At 45.0% G+C, this 20,228-nt stretch overlaps 1 protein-coding gene across 2 annotated transcripts in view; it reads left to right on the top strand.

Moving 5' to 3' along the window:
• The window catches only part of LOC146664350 (glutamate receptor ionotropic, delta-1-like), a 612,588-nt gene that overhangs the window by 341,608 nt on the left and 250,752 nt on the right, over positions 1-20,228 (top strand). For both annotated transcript variants that reach the window (XM_085417191.1, XM_085417192.1), the window contains exon 3: positions 7,558-7,842. In XM_085417191.1, the coding sequence (XP_085273317.1) occupies positions 7,558-7,842 (285 nt within the window). The remainder of the gene's footprint in view (positions 1-7,557; positions 7,843-20,228) is intronic.

Consider the following 20,228-nt stretch of genomic DNA (forward strand, 5'->3'; position numbering starts at 1 on the left):
CGTGATAATTTGATAAAGCAGATGAATCGCTGTTTAGACCACCTCTTTGCAAATGGGTCTAATTAAGTGGCGATAATCAGAGGGTAGCATGAAAAGCTTCGTTTTCTCAGTTTACTGTGATGTGGGATTGAGATGTGCCGAGCGTGCTGGTGGGATATATCAGCTTGATAAAACATGACATACCTGAGCAGTCTCACAGCATCTCAGGGAATGGTAACCTGGATGTATTCAGCTGTGCTAGCAGCTCGGTGCCCTTCAGACTACTGTTCGAATCCTGACTGCGTGACGGATGTTTTTGGGGTGAGCACCTCTGTTTTTGGAGGCCTGAGAAATGGTCAGTGACGTCTGTATGAGTGCGATGACCTCCATCTGCAGCTGTCACCTGGTGTTTTAGTTCTACAGTGGGTCACAAGGACAGTCCATCAACCCCAGCTAACTTTTTACCTTATCTTTGGCCAAGTTTCAGCAGCAGAACACCTCGCTGCATCCCCTCGTCCCAGAAAAGTTGTCATATCCTCCTGAGAACCGAGGGAAAAAGAATCTGTGATTTCCTTCCTCCTTGGAGCTGAAAGACGCCACCAAACACATCAATGGCAAGCCAAGGATATCTTCTATTTAATACATCAGGACTCAAGTAAGTCCAAAGATATAGACTAAAAACTAGTGCTGTCAGCATTAATCTCGTTAAAATGACGTTAACGCCATAACCGCGGCAAATCTCTGTTAGCGAGTCAGCGTGGATCGCACCGTGCGTCAATGCCTTAGCACGGTTAGCTCGTTAACGTTAGCGCCATGCAGCCCTACGCACGACATAATGAAGGCTGGTTCTCAGGAGGACATATCAGTCAGGTTTCTGGTAGTGGGAGATGGCCATCACTGATACTGCTCTCCTAATGCAAGCCAGAAAAATAAAGGTTGATGAACTTATGGTATATTTCACAAACTGTGCATGCTGGGAAAGTATACTGAACATTTGAGTCCAATAATATATTTATTCAATTTTCAACACTTTGCAGTTCTTTCCATTTGACTTTATCCTGCGGTCCCTCGATACTCTGTCGGTGTCGTTATACATGTCCCACAATAAAACCGCGTTTATGCTGAAGGACTAGACGGCTTTTCATTTGCAGAAGTGAGAATGTGCTGTGCTTGTATACGGCAATAAACTAAATTGGCAGTGGGAGCGAATGCCAAAATAAGCCTTTCTATAAAAATAGAGTTCCTGCAGTGGAAAAATGACTCATATGACCAATTACAGCGATCCAACAGACAAAGAAAGACCGACCGGCATCAATTGCAATCCTACTTCAAATAAAGGCTCGTAACTTTCTGCAGTTGAAGTAAATAAAGGCCCGGGTTAGTCTTTGAAGAGAGGTGGTCATTAGCTTTGGGCAGCAAAGGGAAAAATCACAGTTTCTGCTAAAATACAACATTTTCCACGTTTCTATATTTCTTGGATGATGACGAGTCCTGAAAGGAATATGAGATGCATCGCTGTCAACGTCACAAGGTTACCAAGCGGACATACCAGGCCTGCGTCGCCACCTCGCTCATGTTTGCTACCTCGTTTAGAAAATCCAGGTGTTTCATCAAGAAATTCATTTCCAAGTGCAGAGTGAGCATTCCTGAATACGTGGATACTCACTGTTAACACAGGACTTTTGTCTAAATCCGTTCCCCCTTATTCAAGGATGAGAGGAGTTTGTCTCCTGTAGATAATTTCAAAGCGAGGCATTGATAAAATCACACTAATAAGGAGACGGGCAGAGGGAGGGAGATCTTTGTCTCGCTCTGACTCTAATGGTTTTTGTCTCCCGCCGTCTGGTAGGAGTCGCTCTGTAAGTGTCATTAGGATGCACGGGGAGTCGCTTCGGCTAAATATTGTGCAGGCTTCATTTAGCACAGATGAAACCATGACTCACTGTGGACTCATAGAGCAAGTGAGTCACGTCGCAACCCAAATCATTTTCTCCGGCTGCTGAGTGAGTTATCCCAACAGCTACCGGCATTGTGTTTCTGAAGCCTCCAAACCTTTTAGTCCCATTCTGGTGTATTATGTTAATTGGTCCTCGATGATTTCAGGGCTGGACCGACTGCAGATTGGACTCCCCGATGCTCCGAGGCTCATTAAACATGTGATTGTTCTTGTCATGTGGAGAGACGTCAACAAGAGACGCGTCAGCTGTTGTGGATCTTTGTTTAATCGCAGATCAGAACCTCAGCTTAAGGGAGCTTTTATTTTGATAGGAGGCAGGGGATTTGTTTTTTTTGCATATAAATTTAAAGCTGTGCTAACTGATGTTTTACAAGAGACTACATCACATGTTTGGCACTGCTGATTCCCCCTCAGCTGCACAAAACATCTCCAACCTCTACACAACTGCATATGTTCACGTGGAGTGATGGAGAGCGCTCAGGCAGATAATCAGTGTTGAAATCTGATGAAAAATAAGAACGGGCCCCTGGTTTAGCACTCCACAGCACCACACTGTGTCTATGAATCTGAAAATACCAACAACAATAAAGCCACTGAAGCTGAACTGCACTATTGCCCAGAAAGCTGACGAGAGAGCCGAAGCGTTCAGGTGAAAGCGGCGATGACGTTCCTGCAGGTGGATTAGCCGCTCCTTAAGTTCTAAGGACCACCTGACCTCAGCGCTGTGCTGGACGCCCTGATTTATTTTTATTAAATTGACCTATGAGCTCAATTCCAATCTCATCTGGCAAAAAAACATTTACTAATTTAATACAAGATTACACTCTAAATCCTTCAGTGCAAGTTCATTAGCTCCATTTTCACGGCGGCGACATTTGTCTCATTATCTCGGAAACTATTTCCATTTTGTTGGTGCCGTTACTGCCCCGTCATCGCTTCTCCGAGCTGTCGGATGCTGACGAAGCAGGACTTGAACGCTGTTCTGTTAATAAAGATGAATTTCATGCAGAAATTGGCTGAATGTTGATGATCTCTCCCCCGTCCTCCGTTTGTTCGCAGCTCGGAGACATTCAGCCCGAGTTCAGCCAAATTTCATTCGTCAAACATTAAGAAGCAGGGTCCCTGTGACCAGCCAGCTGTTCTGCTACGCCATTTCCTTTTTCTTCCTCTGTGGAGGACTACCTGGCTGTGCTTTACGCTCTTCTACCCCAGCAGCATTTTTCACATTTCCCCCGGTGAGTGCTCAGTCATAACATGCCTGCTGCCCTTTGGAGCATCTCCTGACCTTTCAGTCTGGACAGATCTTCTCCTGCAGAGAAAGTTGGGCTCTAACCGGAGACCAAGGCTTTCCGAGAGGTTTAAACTATGGCTGTCTAAGTGTCGGAGGAGAAGGCGGGAGGGAAAACATCTCCGTGTAGCTTCAGATGACATTTCAAAGAAAGTATGTGTGAAAATAAATCGTCTGAAAGGAGCTGGCACCTTTAAGCAGTCAGAATAACTGAAGATCCACCAGGAAGCACATAGTTTTACTTTGCAGCATCTATAGGAAAGAAAATCTTGTTCTCAAACCACTGCAGTCTTAATATGTTCAAAAATAATCCACATGGACTTTTATCTATCCTGACTTCTTGCTTTGATTTGCAACAGGATGTCCATTTTAAACCCCTCCCACATCCTGTCTCCTAAAAAACGCTGTAAGCTGCCATCAGCAGTCAGTGTGCTCTGGGTGAGGCATATTTCTGCCCTGAATATAAATGCTAAGTGGAGACGCATTTTAATGAACCTTCAAACCAGCAAGATTTACGGTCTCTCTTAACCCCAGTGTTTGTTTTCATGCAACATGCTCTCCTAAGTATGATTTATTGCTCTGTTTAACAAATCCCAACACTTAAAGGGCACCTGTGCTGCTCATTGCTGACTGTCCTGAAGTAGCTTTGCATGATTCACGGCTCAAAATAACTCTTCTGCACTTTACACTGGGCCTGAGTGCAGCTTCTCACTGCACCCGTCTGAAATGCTGCCCTCCGATCCTCTAACCGGGTCTCCTCCTCCACAGATTCTGGGATTTGTTTTAAACAACAGATCTTTACAGGTTAGCTCTTACCCTTTGTTATGGGCCTTAGTTTGAAACTGTGAGTGTGGACGTGTGTGCTGTATGTTCAAACATGTCTGCTTTTCTTTATGTGTGGCTTTTATTCAAACGTCAAAGTTTGAAATTCATTTTGTAACTCGCCGTACAGATGAAGTTATGGATGATTAACTGTGACATCGTGCAAACATTAAATTAGTTCATGCGAAGCTGAAGAAATCTGGGCTTTCAGGAAACTTAAACCGTGCCGTCTGCAGTTTGGCCTCCTGCTCTGACTTCTGTGGTCCGAACAGGGTTTGATGTACCTCGTTCAAACAGGGGAAGAGCTCAGAGGGAACCATTAGCTGGGTCCTCTGTGCTGCCTCAGCACTGTGGAAAAGGAGCATTTTTGAGCTCCACATCTTTTTAACAGGTGATTTTAAATGTAGAGAGGTGAGGTAGGAGACGATAGTGTCGCTGTCTGAGGATGGAAAAATACAGAGAGCAACTGTCTCAGTAGGAAGCAGAGCTCAGATGAGACAGTTTCACTTAGAGAGCGAGAGCTACACGGGTGTTTGGAGGCTGGACTGGAAACAGTGCAGATTTTAGGGGTCACGTCAGCAGCAAAGAGACAAAAAAGGTTGAAATTTCACAACAAAAAAGCAGCTATTATATGACAGTGTTAGTGGATGAAGTGAAGAGTTGGAGACTTTTGCATTAATCTCCCCAAAGTCTTAGTGGGGGGATAAATGAAGGGTGCACATGGTCCTTGTGCTCAGATGAAGCGTCAGGTCTTCTTAGGGAGTAAAATTAGTCTTTTTTGAGAGATTTCAACAAACCTGGAAACATAGAAGAGCGCTAGCATGAAAACCCTCGGGACGTTTATCTGGCAGACGCTCGATTGGATTTCATTCCTCACGGGTCCTGATCCCAAACATTTTTCAGCAGGGAGAGGGCAGCAGAAAGCGTGGAAGCACCGGATGATGGCAGCAGATTTAGTGAAGACACAGTCCCTGGAGGGGGTGGCTGCTGCATCAGAGAGTAGATTTTATGTTGCGTTCAGAAAACATGGCAGCTCATGTAGTTTGGAGAGCTTAATGTGTTACGGGAGGATGCAGGGAGAGGTCTGAAAGGGAAGGATTGATAGGGAGGCCTGTTCTGTCGGGGTTTGTAGGGAAATGATGAAGAGAGTGGTACAACTGCACAAACCCGGTGATAAGCCAGAGGTCAAAGGTTCATGCAGCCCCGGGGGCGAGGCTGCTGCTACACTTGTGCTGGAACTTCATTTCAATACGACATGACTCTGTGAGTCATTTACAAACAGGACGGGAGCAGCCGGTTCGTCGCAAGCAGAAAAGAATATAAACGTATGTCATACATGCATCATACATACTTACTGTTGTCTGGCAGTAAGAGTCTGTAGGATGGAAACGGGCTTCAGTAACTGACAGGCTCTGGTGTAAGACTGTAGACTTGTATCAAGACAACGGACTTAAAGAGATAAAACCAACCGGACTGACAAACCTTTGTTTCTATGCTCTTTACTGTAGCGTCACATCTTTCACAGGGAGCCTGACGTCCACAGTTCTCAAGATATCATTTTCATTTTGGTTTTAATGGACTTTGACCTTCATTGTTAGCCCAATGTCAAAGCAGACCTTGAAGAAAAGTGTCAAGAAACAATATCGAATAATAAATCATACGACAGGACATGGAGAGATCTTTGCAATGCACTTGTTATTTGATTTGAGTTTTAGTTTTAGTGTAGCCCTCGGCCTTCTGGGGGCGTTTAGTGAAAACTGGATGTGCAGATTTCACGGAGGGGTGTTGTGCACGTATCTGTGATCTATATTTCATGTACTGTCAAAGTGCCTGCTGCTGAATCAGGTCCAACAGTAGAAACAGTTATGTGATAGAGCTCATGGATCACGCTGAAACCCCTGCGTGCTGTCCGTGGTCCTGAAACTTGACGAAGGTTCAAATCCACCATCTGACCAGAGCGTTGGCTGGCGTGGGTTACTCCAGCTTCCTCCCACAGTCCAGACACATGCAGGTAGTGGGGTTAATGTTTGAGTGTGTCTGTCTGTGTGAGCCCAGCGACAGACTGAAGACCTGTCCAGGTGTACTCCGCTTTTCGTCCTATCACCGCTGGGATAGGTGATAAGCAGAAGAGAATGGATGGATTTTAAAAGAACTCAAAAAACACATTTTTCCTTAAAGTTTATTAACATCAATGAATTCATCGTACTTGGAGGTTGGGAGGACGAGGCGAGGGGGTTGGCTCTGAAACCCTAGGTGCTGATCTGATTGGCTCGTGTCTTCACAGGATGGTTTATGAGAGCCTGTATTTTCTTCTCAATGTGTCGTTTAGTGTATTCTTTTTTTTTTTAATTCATATTTTTATTAAGGTTTCAAAAGCAGGCATTCACAATATGTACATCATGTAAGCATTCTTCATACTTAGGTTATCTGCCTTAGATACTGAAATAGTATTTTAATTTACATCCAAGTCATAAGGGAAGAATACTTATAACGATAGAAGTAATTGAAACCATCACATAATCCGAAAATCAAAAAACAAAAAACAAAACTAACAAACCTAAGAAAGAGAAAAAAAAAAAAAAGAAACAAAAAAAAAACACGGATGTGTTGGTATGGGGTGATCCTATAAATATATATACATACATCATAATTATTGGTTTGTAATAGTAAAATCTGGCCTATGAGGCGTGATATATTTGACCCAGTTTTCCCAATATGATGTAAATTTCTCCAGCTTGTGTTTAACAGAAGCTGTTATCTTTTCCATGTTATAAATTTCCATTGTGATTTCCATCCATGTACTTATGTTTGGGCTCTCTGGGGATAACCATTTTCTGGTGATATTCTTTTTACAGGCCACCAATAAAATATTTATTAAATGTTTATCATATTTAGGCCATTCCTGAGGTATATATCCAAAGAACATAGTCTTACTCTCGAGAGATATTTCACGTTTAAAGATATCCTGTAAGGCATTATGTATTTCTCTCCAATAATCCCTCAAGATTGAGCAGTCCCAGAAAATATGGTAATGATTTGCACTTTGATTTCCACAGTTCCTCCAACAAGCAGGGGGGTTATCATCATAATGAGACTTCTGAGAAGGTGTTATAAAGTATCTAATTAGACACTTCCAGCTAAATTTTAACCTTTAACTTAGCCTTAGCAGAGTGGATATGTGGCCTGTTTAATCATCCGTACCGACTCTCCTGCCTGAAAAGCAGAAAGCAGGTTTAAGAGTTCAAAGTAGGTCAGGGCAGGGTGAACATTAGTGCTACCTGTCAGGCTTTCTTCTAGATTTATGTGGCCTAATTTTCAGAGCGGAAAGCAACAAGAGGTGGAGGCATTTTTTAAAATTAGAGCTGGGCTTCTGCAGGACTCTTTGCAGCCTTTGTGGTTGCTCCAGATTTTCAAATGTTTCTGGTTATGTTGCAGTTTATAAATATATAAGTTCATAATTTATAATTTGTCTACCAAAACTCACTTTTCCATTTTCCTTCCCCCCTTCCAGCCTGTGAGCTGATGAACCAGGGCATCCTGGCGTTGGTGACCTCTACTGGTTGCGCCTCAGCGAGCGCCCTGCAGTCCCTGACGGACGCCATGCACATCCCACACCTGTACATCCAGAGGAACAGCGAAGGATCTCCTCGCACTGCCTGCCAGTTCAACCCGAGCCCCGGCGGGCAGCGCTACACGCTGGCCGCCCGGCCGCCCGTACGCCTCAACGACGTCATGCTGACGCTGGTGGAGGAGCTGCGCTGGCAGAAGTTCATCGTGTTTTATGACATCGAGTACGGTGAGTGAGCGGATGATTATCTCGTTTTAAGTTCCTGTTAATGATCTTTGATTGAGCCACACAGAAAGCTTACAGCAGGGGTGGGGAAGTCCAGGCCTCGAGGGTCGTCGTCCTACAGGATTTAGATGTGTCCTTGATCCAACACAGCTGATTTAAATGTCCTGAAGTTCTCCAGAGGCCTGATAATGAACTAATCATGTGATTCAGGTGTGCTGACCCAGGGTGAGATCTAACACCTGCAGGACACCGGCCCTCGAGGCCTGGAGTTGGACACCCCAGGTTTAGGGGCATGAATGGAACTGTTGGAAGCTGTGGTCTCGTTTGGGATCAAACTGATCCTGATCCTGCTGAAATCTGTCAAATGTGGTAACGCTGCTGGTTATATGAACAGCTGCAGCCTCGTGGAGAACATCAAACTTCTCCACTTCCAGCGTCAGTGGCAGCTTTAATTGGCTCGCTTTCTCAGCTTTCTGCAAGCCTTGTTTAGTCTTCCAGTGAGAAGATTTGCACTTTTCCCTCAGTGATGGATTCGATGCTGTGGGATTTGCAGCTTCATGTGCTGATTTTTCCTCCTTAATGCTAAAACATCAGTGGAATTTTCCCCAAAAACATTGTATTATATTCTTGGAATCTGTTGGTAGTCTTATTTCTAGATGTCTGACTGTATTTCTTGCTGCTGCTGAGATGAGGCTGTTGGTATTTGAACTCTGCTGGGTGCCTGTTTCTCCTTTGGGTTTCAGCGGTGAGGATCCTTTAATGCCCTATCTCAGACCAAGTATCGTAGCGTGGGGCCACGGCTCCTTGATGAGTAACCTGCTCTTTTACACTGTGTGATACGTGCCTGGATTGCTCCCTCTGGCAGTCACAGCTACTCCATCTATTTTTGGGCTTCGTAATGCAAACAGCATCAAGCTGCAACGTTTGAGAGTGTGATCTCTTTATAGCCGGCGGTATCATTTTATTTCAAGAACACAAATAACCTTGTTCATCTGAACAAAAATGGATTTCAGTTCAAAACTCTGTTTCCAAAAGTTGCTTTCAGCTATAGCCTCTCTGCTTTTGTTTAACATTTACCTCCCGTTACTCACATGGGACGCATGTCGACATAGAATTGGAAAACCATTAGGAATAACTCCCGACTACTTAAACGATTTTCGATGTGTCTGCGTCAGAATGCTGGAACAAAAACTTTTTTAGATCGACTCTGCTGCCCGCCGGATTTGTTTGGAATGGCTCGGTTGGACTGTATCTTAATGAAATCACATTAGGCTCAATGGATTTTTGAGCGTAATCAATAGAGGATGGTGGCAATTACAATATAAGGATATAGACAGATGCAGGCATTTAGCTTCTCGGATACTCTTATCCAGAGTGATTTAGAGTAAGTGCATCAGTAACTGCAGGCCAGGATCTGAATCCTTTATTAACGAACCGGCGACTCAGTGAAGAATGAGACCAAAAGGCAAACGTGCAGCTACACAGCGTAACGCAGCTGCAGGCGTGCTTTCTCAAATACCTGTTTCAAAACTACCTGCAGTATTAGCTCATACAGAAACTTCACAGACCTCAGAGATGGTGATTGGTTGGCTTGGTAGGTTCAGGGTGGTCAGCAGCGCTGCAGACCACGCCCCGACAGACACATTAACCAGGTGAAATAAATATTTATTCAGATATTTTGCAAATATTTATTTTTCATTTTTTTAGCAGTTGAGTGATTTTTTCCAATTATTTTTTAAAATTCAGGTCAAGGCTGCGCTACAGGCTGCGAAATCCCAAAGGTGATACAAGCATGACGGCTCACTACAGCTTTTGTTTGGTCTATGAATAATTTAAGTTAAACTTTTTAATTTTAAGAGTTCAAAATGTGTTCATTACATAAATAAAATAAAATTTTCTCTGTAGCACTTCATAGATTTGACAAGCAACACACTTTAGGTGTTTATACAAAGCATAAAGGAAAAAAGCAATAACAGTGTTTTCTTCATTTTAGATGCAAAAAGTATTTGCAGCTCCCAGTGTTTTCTTTTCCATGGAAACTGGGTCCAAACGGCTCTTTGGGTGCTAAAGGTTGCTGACCCTGGTGTAGACGATCCACTAAAGAATGGATTTAACAGACTTTTGCATCTTCAGAAAAGATGGGACGCTTTGTAAAATGTAAATAACAACCATGCTTACCAAATCTCATGAACGTCAGATCTTATAACACCACATAGAAAACTCATATTTCATACAAAATATTAGCTGAATTTGATGAAAGCAGTAAAATCTAAAATAAATAAATGTAATGGGGGCAGAAATGAAGTAGTGCTAAAAAGAAACAGCTGGACGAACATTTTTCAGCTAATTACGGTAAATTTTTTCACTTTAAGGATTTAATATGTTTTCTCCGTTTTGTATAAAATATGATTTTATGATATTTGCAAGTCATTTGTCCCAACAGCTTTGGGTTTGGAACACCTCCCATCGTGGAGGGAGGGTTAGGGTTCAATACAGAAAGTCCTGCAGAGCGTGGAGCTGTCACAGGCTGCAACACATGCAACCACCCCAACCTTAGCATGGCTGTCACGGTTGTGACTCTGAACGTTGCTCCGAGTGAAAGGTCTGCATTAGTTAGCGCACCGCGTGCAACTGGACGACGTGAAAAACTATTAGTGGATCATTTATAATGTTGTCAGTGAGCACGAGCTGTCGCCGCCTCTTCCTTTTAATAGCTTCCATATCACAGCAAAGCTCGGCGCCACAAAGCAAACACGGCGCACGTAACAGCCGGACACTTTGTGAAGACGCTGCACTCTGATGTTTTCATTATGATTTTGTTTGCTCTCCCTGTAATGTTGCAGCGTTCGGCTTATTGTTGTCATTTCTGCCGATCGCGTTGCTGCAGTTGGCTGAATAGTGGAATGAATGTGAGAATTCAAATAACAGAATAAATCAGATGAATAAATCTGATCAGACTCCATCGTCGGGGCTCGAAGTACCTGAACGGTAACGTTGGGGCCGGTCCTCCAGTTTTCCACACAAAAGGAAAAAACTGAAAGAAATAGAGCCACGAGTACAAAATCCCACCAGCCATGTGCCGGTGTTTCCGTTTTTTTCTTCTGCTTTTTGCTGTGAACAGTGAAGACAGTCAGGGGGTGTAAAAGCCCCGGTCTTTGGACAGATTTAACGGATGCCGTGCTCTGCTGCGAAGCTGCCCTGCAGCTCTGATATGAACAAGCATCAGGTCGAGCGATGAGAGCTCCGAGTGAACCTCTGATCCGGCTCGGGTCAGCGGGGACTCCCTCACAAAACAGCGCTGTCAGTGCCGAGCGCAGAGTTTGGCCGTGGCTGCAGGAGGTGAACGAATGGACGAGCTGTCGAGGATCACGCCGGCTGATGACATTATATGTGACAAAATGTAATAAGGCGGAGCTCCAAGGGGAGCAAAAGCTGGGAAAGCCATTAGATCTTGAGGACTGGAGACATGAGAAAGGAGTAAAAGCATGGGCGCAATTCAACCACAAACGGGCTGCATTGATGTTTTTGTTTTACCAAACTGGACTTTAGAGAGGACACAGGGAGACAGCTGTCAGTTAATTGCATCATGTTCTCCTGTTAATAACTTGCTGGATAACTGTGTGAAAGAAGCTGATGGATTTTCACTCCTCGCTGAACCAACCCAACGATTCCTCGAAGAGTTTCTGAAGGTTTGAGAAGCTTTCGGATTTCACTGATTTGAAAGCATGTTTGATAGTAGACGCATCATTTCACGTGGAATGTTGTAACTACCATCACGTGAGGAGGTAAAGGTGTGCTTTGCTAAAATTGCAAAAACACTCTTCTCTCCCTCTGTAGTGGCACCAAGCCACGCCGGCTGAATCTATTTATCCAGGCTTTTAAATTCCTGCTGCTTCCACTCCAGCCTTAATGAAGTTATAGCACAGGCTGGCTTCTGTCCTTCCTCCAGCGCTGTAGCACGACATGAAGGAAAAGTATGGATAGCAGTGTCTGATCCGTATGATATCAAAGAAGGCTCCGCCTCCATCACCAAGGCCCTGTGTGAAACGAGTCAGGGTGTGTTTGAGCTGGAAATCATGCAAAGCTACTCTAAGTTTAACAGCATGGAGCTGGAAAGAAGAAAACAGAGGAAATTTGATTCTTCTTGCAGTTCTTAGAATGAACAAAGCTGTGAATCGCACTGCTCTGTCCCTTTACTGTAACAGCAGACTAATTCAGCTGTTCTCAGACTTTTTGGGAACATTACAGGGAACAACAGTTTTCCGAGGACCCTGTAATGACCCAAACTCTTATTTAACTGGCTCGGGCTTTGAATGGGTGCTCGCCAGCTGACTAATACGCCGCGCTGCACGACAGACATGTTTACTGCACTCTGAGAGAAGCCAGTTATTTCACGACAGATGGATGAGATGAGTCACCGTCATGTAAGAGTTTTGATTGGCCCAAAATAGGGGCCAGACTTGTAATAAACACAGTGTGACTGTTTTGGTGGCCGTGCACGGGTTGTGGATGTCGAGGATGCAGAGACATGACACGGCAGCGCTGTGAGCTCAAACTTTAGTAAATGAAACATGAAAGATTAGACTGGATGATAACGTTCACTCTGAGCTCTGCCGGCTTCAGACGTAACGTGTTGACAGATGTGACAGTGTGATGTTTCCCATCCACAGATTCAGTGTCATAAAAGCGTCTTTACAATCCTCTGTAAATGAATCTTTAATTGTGTCAATGACACAGCAGCTCGCAGCTCTTTAATCGGCCTGTTTGCTGTTTATTCAGTTGTTAAATGGAAGTGAAGAGCTCACTTCAAAGGTAGCTGGGAACAGCCTGTGGAGGATCTTTTAAGTGAGACAACACTGAATGTTTTCGGTGTTTGGTGTGGCGGAGACACGCTGCGCTGCGTGATCCCACCGCACCGCTTACCAATTAGTCGAGGCAGCGTCGGAGTGTGTGCGGAGCGGCTGTGTGCATATCGATCATCGTTACAGCGGCTGGACGTTTCTGGGTTTGAATTCAGTGTTTGCACGCCCGAGGTTTCAGCTGCGTCTCGTCTGCCTCACGCTTTGTGTTTTGTGTCTTTATTTCTAAGTTAACTTTTTGTGATGAATGAGCTGATTTCAGGCTTTGCAGGTTTATTTGCTCAGTTTATTCGAAAAGCTCAGAGATCCATTCGTACTTTTGTGGTTTATGTCTGTTCACCTGGAAGTGACGCAAGCCGCTGCTCACAGAGCTGTGAACGGTCAGCGGCGTCCAGCGGCGCTCTGGCTCAGGCTCAGAAGAGGCCAGCGGCTGGAGGCCACATCAATAAGTGGACCGTGCGGACTTTTCCTTTCTCTCTGATGTGACTTCAAAACCTTCAAATATGAGTGAACAGCAAATTCAAGGACGTGACGTGTAATCATCGCCCGTTCCTTCAGAAAAAATGGCAGAAGATTTCAGAGCAAATTGATGTTTACGCTGCCATTTTTGAGCCTAAAAGAAAGTGGAATTGACACTTGGCACACGTTCAGCCCACACGTCCAGTGAGCTTTGCCAGACCGCAATGTTGCTCAGCCGCTGGTACGTTGTTTTCTGTCGGTAGTGCTTCCTCACAGTGCGCAGATTCCTCATCGCCGTCCAGCTTTTATCGGTTTTCCATTCAAACGTAATCGTCCTTTCAGAGGGCAGATTTGGTTTGCTACGCCACACGTGGAAAAAGACAGGCCTGCTCTCTGGACCTAATCACACACGCGTATTGATCCTCTTGTTTTCCTGTTGATACTAATCCTCCCTAATTTCTGTCAGTCTGTATTCTCTCAACCATTCATTGTTTCTCTGAAAATCTGTCCTTTTATGGATTTCATGTAACGTCTTTCGCTGGTGAACATCGCGCCTGAATATATGAGCAGCGCTGTAAAGCAGGACGAGTCCAGCAGAGAGGGAAGTGAACAAGAAGGCGAGAAAAGGCGAAACAAACAGACTACGACCCCGTCGAAGTTCGAGGACGAGTTTTGACGCCAACTTTGAACACGTGCACAAGTCTACTAACCCCTCTTCGTCTTCATCTCTTCCTCCTCGCTCTGCGTGACGTGCGAGGCCATTACGAGCGCGAGCCGAGCAGAGGAGGCCCATTTATTCAGATTAGAGGCTCATCGTTGAGGGATACGAGGAGCAGATGGGCTTTTTGGTTCGCTTGTCTGGCCGAGACCGCACCGACCGTCCGGGACTGTCAGTCGGCCGTGATGATGATTAAAGAAGCTCCTTGGCTCGCCTCCTTCCGCCCTCGCTTTTTTACTTTTTCATCCATCCGAAGCCTCGGAGCTCAAAAAAACGTCTCTGGTGCAATTTTGTCCTAAAGGGCGATAAGTAAGACGTTTGCTGCCTCGCAGCACAAACGTAGCCGTGGTAGGACGCTGCGTGGTGGAAGAATCGCCCTTCATGAGCCAGAATAAAGAGAAGACATTGTGCACTTTTTATTTTTGATAGCTGGGAGTCGTTTTTTTCAAATTCAAATTCAAATTTTATTTGTCACACACACAACCATACACAGTATGACATGGGGGTGAAATGCTTGTAGCTGTGCAATGCCCGACCATTAAATGACAGAAGAAAAGTTTTACAATATTTACAATTTACAGTTTACTACAAAAATGTACAAATTAACTTAGGAATTTACAGTAAAGAATGTGCAAATAGCAGAAGAGATTATAAAGATTATAAAGATTATAAATTATAGGAATTATAGGATTATAGGAAATGTGTGGTGGTGCGTGTGGTGATGTGTGGGAGAGTCCAGTCCTACACCTGGTTCAGGGCCCGAATAGCCTGGGGGAAGAAGCTCCTCCTCATTCTCTCTGTTTTGGCCTTAAGGGAGCGGAAGCGCTTCCCAGACCTCAACAGTGAGAAGAGTCCATTGTTGGGATGGGAGAGGTCCATCATAATCTTCCTAGCTTTGGACTTGCACCGCTTGGTGTAGATGGACAGCAGGTCAGGGAGCTCTGATTGAATGATGCGTTCTGCCGAGCGCACCACCCTTTGCAGATCTCGTCTGTCCTGCTTGGTGCTGTTCCCAAACCAGGTGCAGATGTTTGCCAGATGTTTGTCAGGACGCTCTCAATGGTGCAGGAGTAGAAGTTCTTGAGCACCTTCAGTGGCAGATGGAAGTCTCTAAGTCTTCTGAGGAAGAAGAGACGCTGACGGGCTTTCTTAACCAGGGTGTTGATGTGACAGGACCATGACAGGTCCTGAGTGATGTGGACACCCAGGTATCGGAAACTGTCCACTCTCTCCACTGGCGTGCCACTGATGATGAGGGGTTTGTAATTCCTCGCCTGCTTTGTAGTGAAGTCCACGATCAGCTCCTTAGTCTTGCTGATGTTTAGGAGGAGGTTATTCTCCTGGCACCAGGTCTCTCTTTTTCCTGAGTATTCTTGGGCACAGACGACTGCTGCAACACGGGGAGCAAATAAACATAAAACAGGTAGAAGATCTCAGTGAAGATGAATAATTAAAGGTTATTAGTCTCCTGATGAGTTTTTAATAATCCCACTGCACTCAGGCAGCATCCTCATCTCCTGTGCTCCTGCTGGGTAACTGCATCCACCCAACGTTTTCAAATTTCATCATTTAAAAATCATTTTTTACATCCTATTAATTTTTTATTTATTGATGTAAGTTAGTGCTGAAGCTGTTTTCTGTAGGTTTTTATTGCATTAATATTTAACTAGACTGGTTTATCTGTTATTATTTTACCTGCACATACTTTACCCCCTGTATTTCCTCAGATGTCTTCATTTCCGTATTCTTAACATTTACGTTAATATTTTATAACACAGCCTGCGACTTACAGCATAATTCTCCTGTAATTTAATGGAACGTCCCTGCACGTTTTTACAAATTGCAACGTTTTATCAACACATAATAAAGTTGAGTCTGTGTGGGAGACATTTCTTAAAACAAATATTAGCGCAGCCGTGCGGTGTTGACATCGTTTCCCTCGTAGCTTCAGTGCAAATGTGCAGCTGGGCATGTGTTCACAGTTTCACTTCCCTCCCACAAAACTTCCTCGGGGATCTTCTGCTCCTCATCGTGAGCTGCAGTGGCCAGCCCGGAGCTTCCAGCATGATGTCAGGAGCCAGATGAATTCCCTGCTGGAGATTTCTCCAGAAGCTGAGGCTGCTGTGAAGGCTCTGCAGCAGCAGCCTAAACTTCTCCACTGGTGGCCACGTTTGGAAGCCAACGCAGAAATGAAGTTGGTCTGGTCTGAGCCGCTGTGGGGACTGCAAACAGCGTGAGGGCGTGGGGGCTTCCCATGATGCACCGAGTGCTTCTTCTTCACTCACTCTGTGTTTATAGACAGTGAATCGTTAGTTATTGTTAATCTCTGGCTCGCTTCCACAGCATGTCTTTATCCTGTCATCCTTCTCTCACCCTCCCTGAGCCTGGTTCTGCTGGAAGTTTCTTCCTGTTAAAAGGGAGTTTTTCCTCCCCACTGTCGCCAAAGTGCTTGTTCATAGGGGGTCATATGATTGGTGTCCAGAACGTAATGAAACACAGAGAGGCGTCATCATCTGACATCATCATTCATGTCTGATCATTTACCGCAGCTTCTACCTGTGAGGCCGCGGCGCTAACAACCAGAGACGTCATATCTTCAAATCGATGTCACCTCGTTTTGTCCTTCATTGCTTTGTTTCCTACCGTGTTGGTCCATTTGCTTGACCGTAAAGGCCACAGTGGCCCCGTGGATGAAGCATCACTCAATCAGGACAGAAATGTCTCGTCACAGGAAAAGATTTTTAGGAAGCAACTACATGGTTAGTTTGGTGAGCTCGCCCTAAACCCCACGCCGAGTTTCACAGCAGTGATGTCAGTCATGTGTCTCAGCACCTCACCTCTATCACAATAATAATCTTTCTGCTTTACTGTGTTTTATTCTGCTCCGATACCTTCAAAGTGAAAGAAGGCGTTATTTCTTTACCAGCATCGTACGGCGTCTGCTTCCACTAAACTCCTGAGGAATTTCACACTTCTTCTCTGCGGTTACGCATGTTTGCTCGAGTTTAATCAGCAGCGTCTTTAAAAGGGAGAGCGTCTTCATCGACAGAGGAATGATGAAAAGACTACATGTTCCAGCCGCTGCAGAGCGAGGAGGGTCATGGGGTTATTCATCAGTGAGAAGTACTTTGTGGGAGATTGACACTCCTGCGAGGGCGATGCTTAAGAAAAGGTCAGAGGTCAATAAAATCATTAGGATTTATTCAACCAGTGTATCCAAATAGCATCTGACTTATTGAAAGTTGCCTTGACCTCGAGAGTTTATCCAGCATTTACCACCACGGGGTGAACGAGTGCAACATGTCAGAGTTTCTATTTCTCAAATTCAGAGTAACGACCTGAAAAATGGGGTATTGCAGGTTTTCTAAAGCCCTGCTGCTGGCAGAAGAAAGGATGTGGAGATAAAGACACACACACACAGCACAAGAGTGGACGATTGATTTCTGCCCTTCTACGTGGGTATCAATATGGCCGGCGTTGCATGGCTTCACTGAGCGTGACGCAGCAGCTCAGGCGCATCAAAGCTGCAGACTCCAAATGTCACGCTGGCCGCACACCGGCAGGCCAAGCGCACGGATGGACAGCCGAGCTGCAGTGCGCTCTGGGAAACTGTGTTTTTCATCAACACCTAATCAGAGGCAGCTGTCAGGCGGAACAGACGGCCGTCCCGCAGAGAAACGCTGATAAAGATATCGACAGAGGCCAGAGAGCGTACGTGTGTGTGGGAGGGTAAATAAGCACACTCACCTCTTCTTTTCTTTTCCAGTGTAAAACACCTCCGATAGAGGCCAATAAATTGTGGAAAGTATTTCACGGGGCCACACAAGCTGCTGGCCAGAGGAAAGGAGAGAGGAAATAAAGAGACTCGAGCTCATTTCCAAAAGCAGTTTCTGTAATTGAGGTAGCATAAAAAACATTCCCCGTGGACCGCCGCTCAAAACGAGATGCTAAATATAAAGTGAAACCTCGGCTAACGGTTCAAAAAGATGAAAAACGGACTTACTGAGGTCCTAAAAGACATTCAGACACATTTCAGTCATTACTGCAGAGTCGATGGAGCACTGTGGATAAAATAGACCTCTACCTGTGCTTCACGCGGATGACTTCACCTGGCCACTGTTTAAACTAACCCGACTGGCAGAATCTGGCTTGACTGGTGATGTTGACTCTCATTGGCTGCACTTGCATTAACAACTGTGAGGCTCATCCTGAGCCCACATGTGTGGACTTTCACATCTCAGTATCATTTTTGTCCCCTCAGTTTTCCACATGCATTCATCCTCTGTGTGCTCATCACTCTGACAGCCACCCTGTCTTTCCACGGAGCGCTGCACAGTATAAAAACACAGCACTGAGAGTAGCGGCTGAAGTTGGTACGACACTGATTTGTTGCTTTGCTGTTCTCCAGGCTTTGTAATCATTTACAGGATGGAGATCAGCAAAGAGGAACAAGCTGCACATTAATGTTACGGCTTATTTGCAGCAAAGACAAGACGAGGCAGCTGTACAGCAGCAAAAATGCTGACTGGCACACTTAAATAATAAGTCAGATGGCGTTATGTTTTCTTCTTATCAGCATATCCCATTACACAAACAAAATCAGCAACACTATAATCCTACTGAGAAGTATGATGTAGCTCATTTGTCTGTGCTGTAAATCTCCATTATTGTCCAAAGTCAGGCTCGTCCTTGGGCCTCTGAGCCACAACATCGAGCATGGAGACTGTCTGAGGTTCACGTGTGAAAGTGTACAATCTGTGGGAAAGGAAAATGATTTGCATGTGTCCGAAACTACGGAGCCCCGCAGGGGACATGGGAGAAAAAAAAATTAAGACGGACTTTTGCGAGATCTCGCAAAACAAACTCGGGATCTCGCAAAAGTTTTAGCCGCATTCTTCGGACGCCGGCTCGAAGCCGACCGGGAGGTCAAGGCACGATGTGCCGGGAAAGCGGTGTTCCTCCCGGCTGTAGTAGGACTCGACCTCCCGTTAGCTCGAAGCTAACGGGAGGTCGAAGGCTGAAGAATGCGGCTAAAACTTTTGCGAGAACCCGAGTTTGCAAAAGTCCGTCTTAATTTTTTTTTCTCCCATGTCCGCTGCGGGGCTCCGTACGAAACAACCTCGAAACTCATCAGTATTAAAATCCCTCCCTGCTTTGTTTGACCTGCAGTACCACACAGTGACCACCAGGTTTCATCTGTTATCAGATCTTTTCTTTATTGCCCCGGTAACTCCTGATTGGTGGATTTTGTGACTTTGTTGTCCTTTATTCTCTCTAAATGACCCCACACTGAACTAGTCACATAAATATTACCTAACTATGACAGCACCACTGAGGGGACACTGGCTGACAGATTAATACATTATTGGCTTTGAAATTTAAATAAACAAAAAAAGACAAAGAGAACATGAACTCAGCGTCACTCAGTGGTGTTGCAGGCTTTATGTGGCTCTTGATTTAAAAACAGAAGGTAAAATGACACCAGCCTCATCTGTACAAACAGTAAATGAATGACAGTGTGTTTGCTCTTCACAAACGGAGCAGGAAAGTGAGCGTTAACAGTCAGCGTGTTTCCTCTTCAGTGGATTCAAGGCGATGGCGGCTCGTGTTTTCATTGTGCCGCGGCGCCGTGCGACTGAACCATACTGCGCACTTCTGTTGACATTTTATGAATGTTTCATCACTGACAAGAATGATCAGATGAACCGCAGCTCTCCAGAGTACTGAGCTCTCTATCCAAGCAAAAGTGCCTGAAAAGAATCAGATTAAAATGAAAATGATTAAAGTATAAAATATTCAAATGCGGAGTTACCGGGAGGAACGAGGAGAGGAAAGAGAGAGCGCAGTAAATTAGAGAGAGGTGAAAAGGGTAGAGTGGGGGATTAGCTCCAGACAGCGTGAAGAAAGCTGCGCCCGAGGCCCATCGCTGTTAGGATGCATTTATGTCTCGGCCTCCTCGTACAGCTTGTTTGCATACCGAGTGCGCTCTCGCTTAAACCTGTGTGGCTGTGCGAATTCTTCTGTGTGCTTCATCCATACTTTGCATTAAATTAAAGGACTAAACCAAAGCAGTGAGCAGGTTGTGGTTACTGCTCAGCCTTCACTGCCTCAGCTTCATCGAGTCAAAACAAGCTTTGAAGATTTCACAGCAAGTGTTTTCAGCTCGTCTCAGTCCACATCCTTCCTTTGCTTCACATGCTCAGAAAATAAAATGGCTTGTACTTTCTTTTTGTTTTCCATATGGAATCATCATCATCAGGGGGAAACACTGAAATAGGCAGGGTATTGTCCTGTGAGCCTATCCCAGATATCAGAGGGTGAATGGTGGGGCAGCAGTCTATCAAACAGCTAAC

The sequence above is a fragment of the Rhamphochromis longiceps genome, linkage group LG8, assembly GCF_057381845.1.
Source record: "Rhamphochromis longiceps isolate RC_006_pf linkage group LG8, R_longiceps_female_GT1.1, whole genome shotgun sequence".
NCBI lineage: Eukaryota > Metazoa > Chordata > Actinopteri > Cichliformes > Cichlidae > Rhamphochromis > Rhamphochromis longiceps.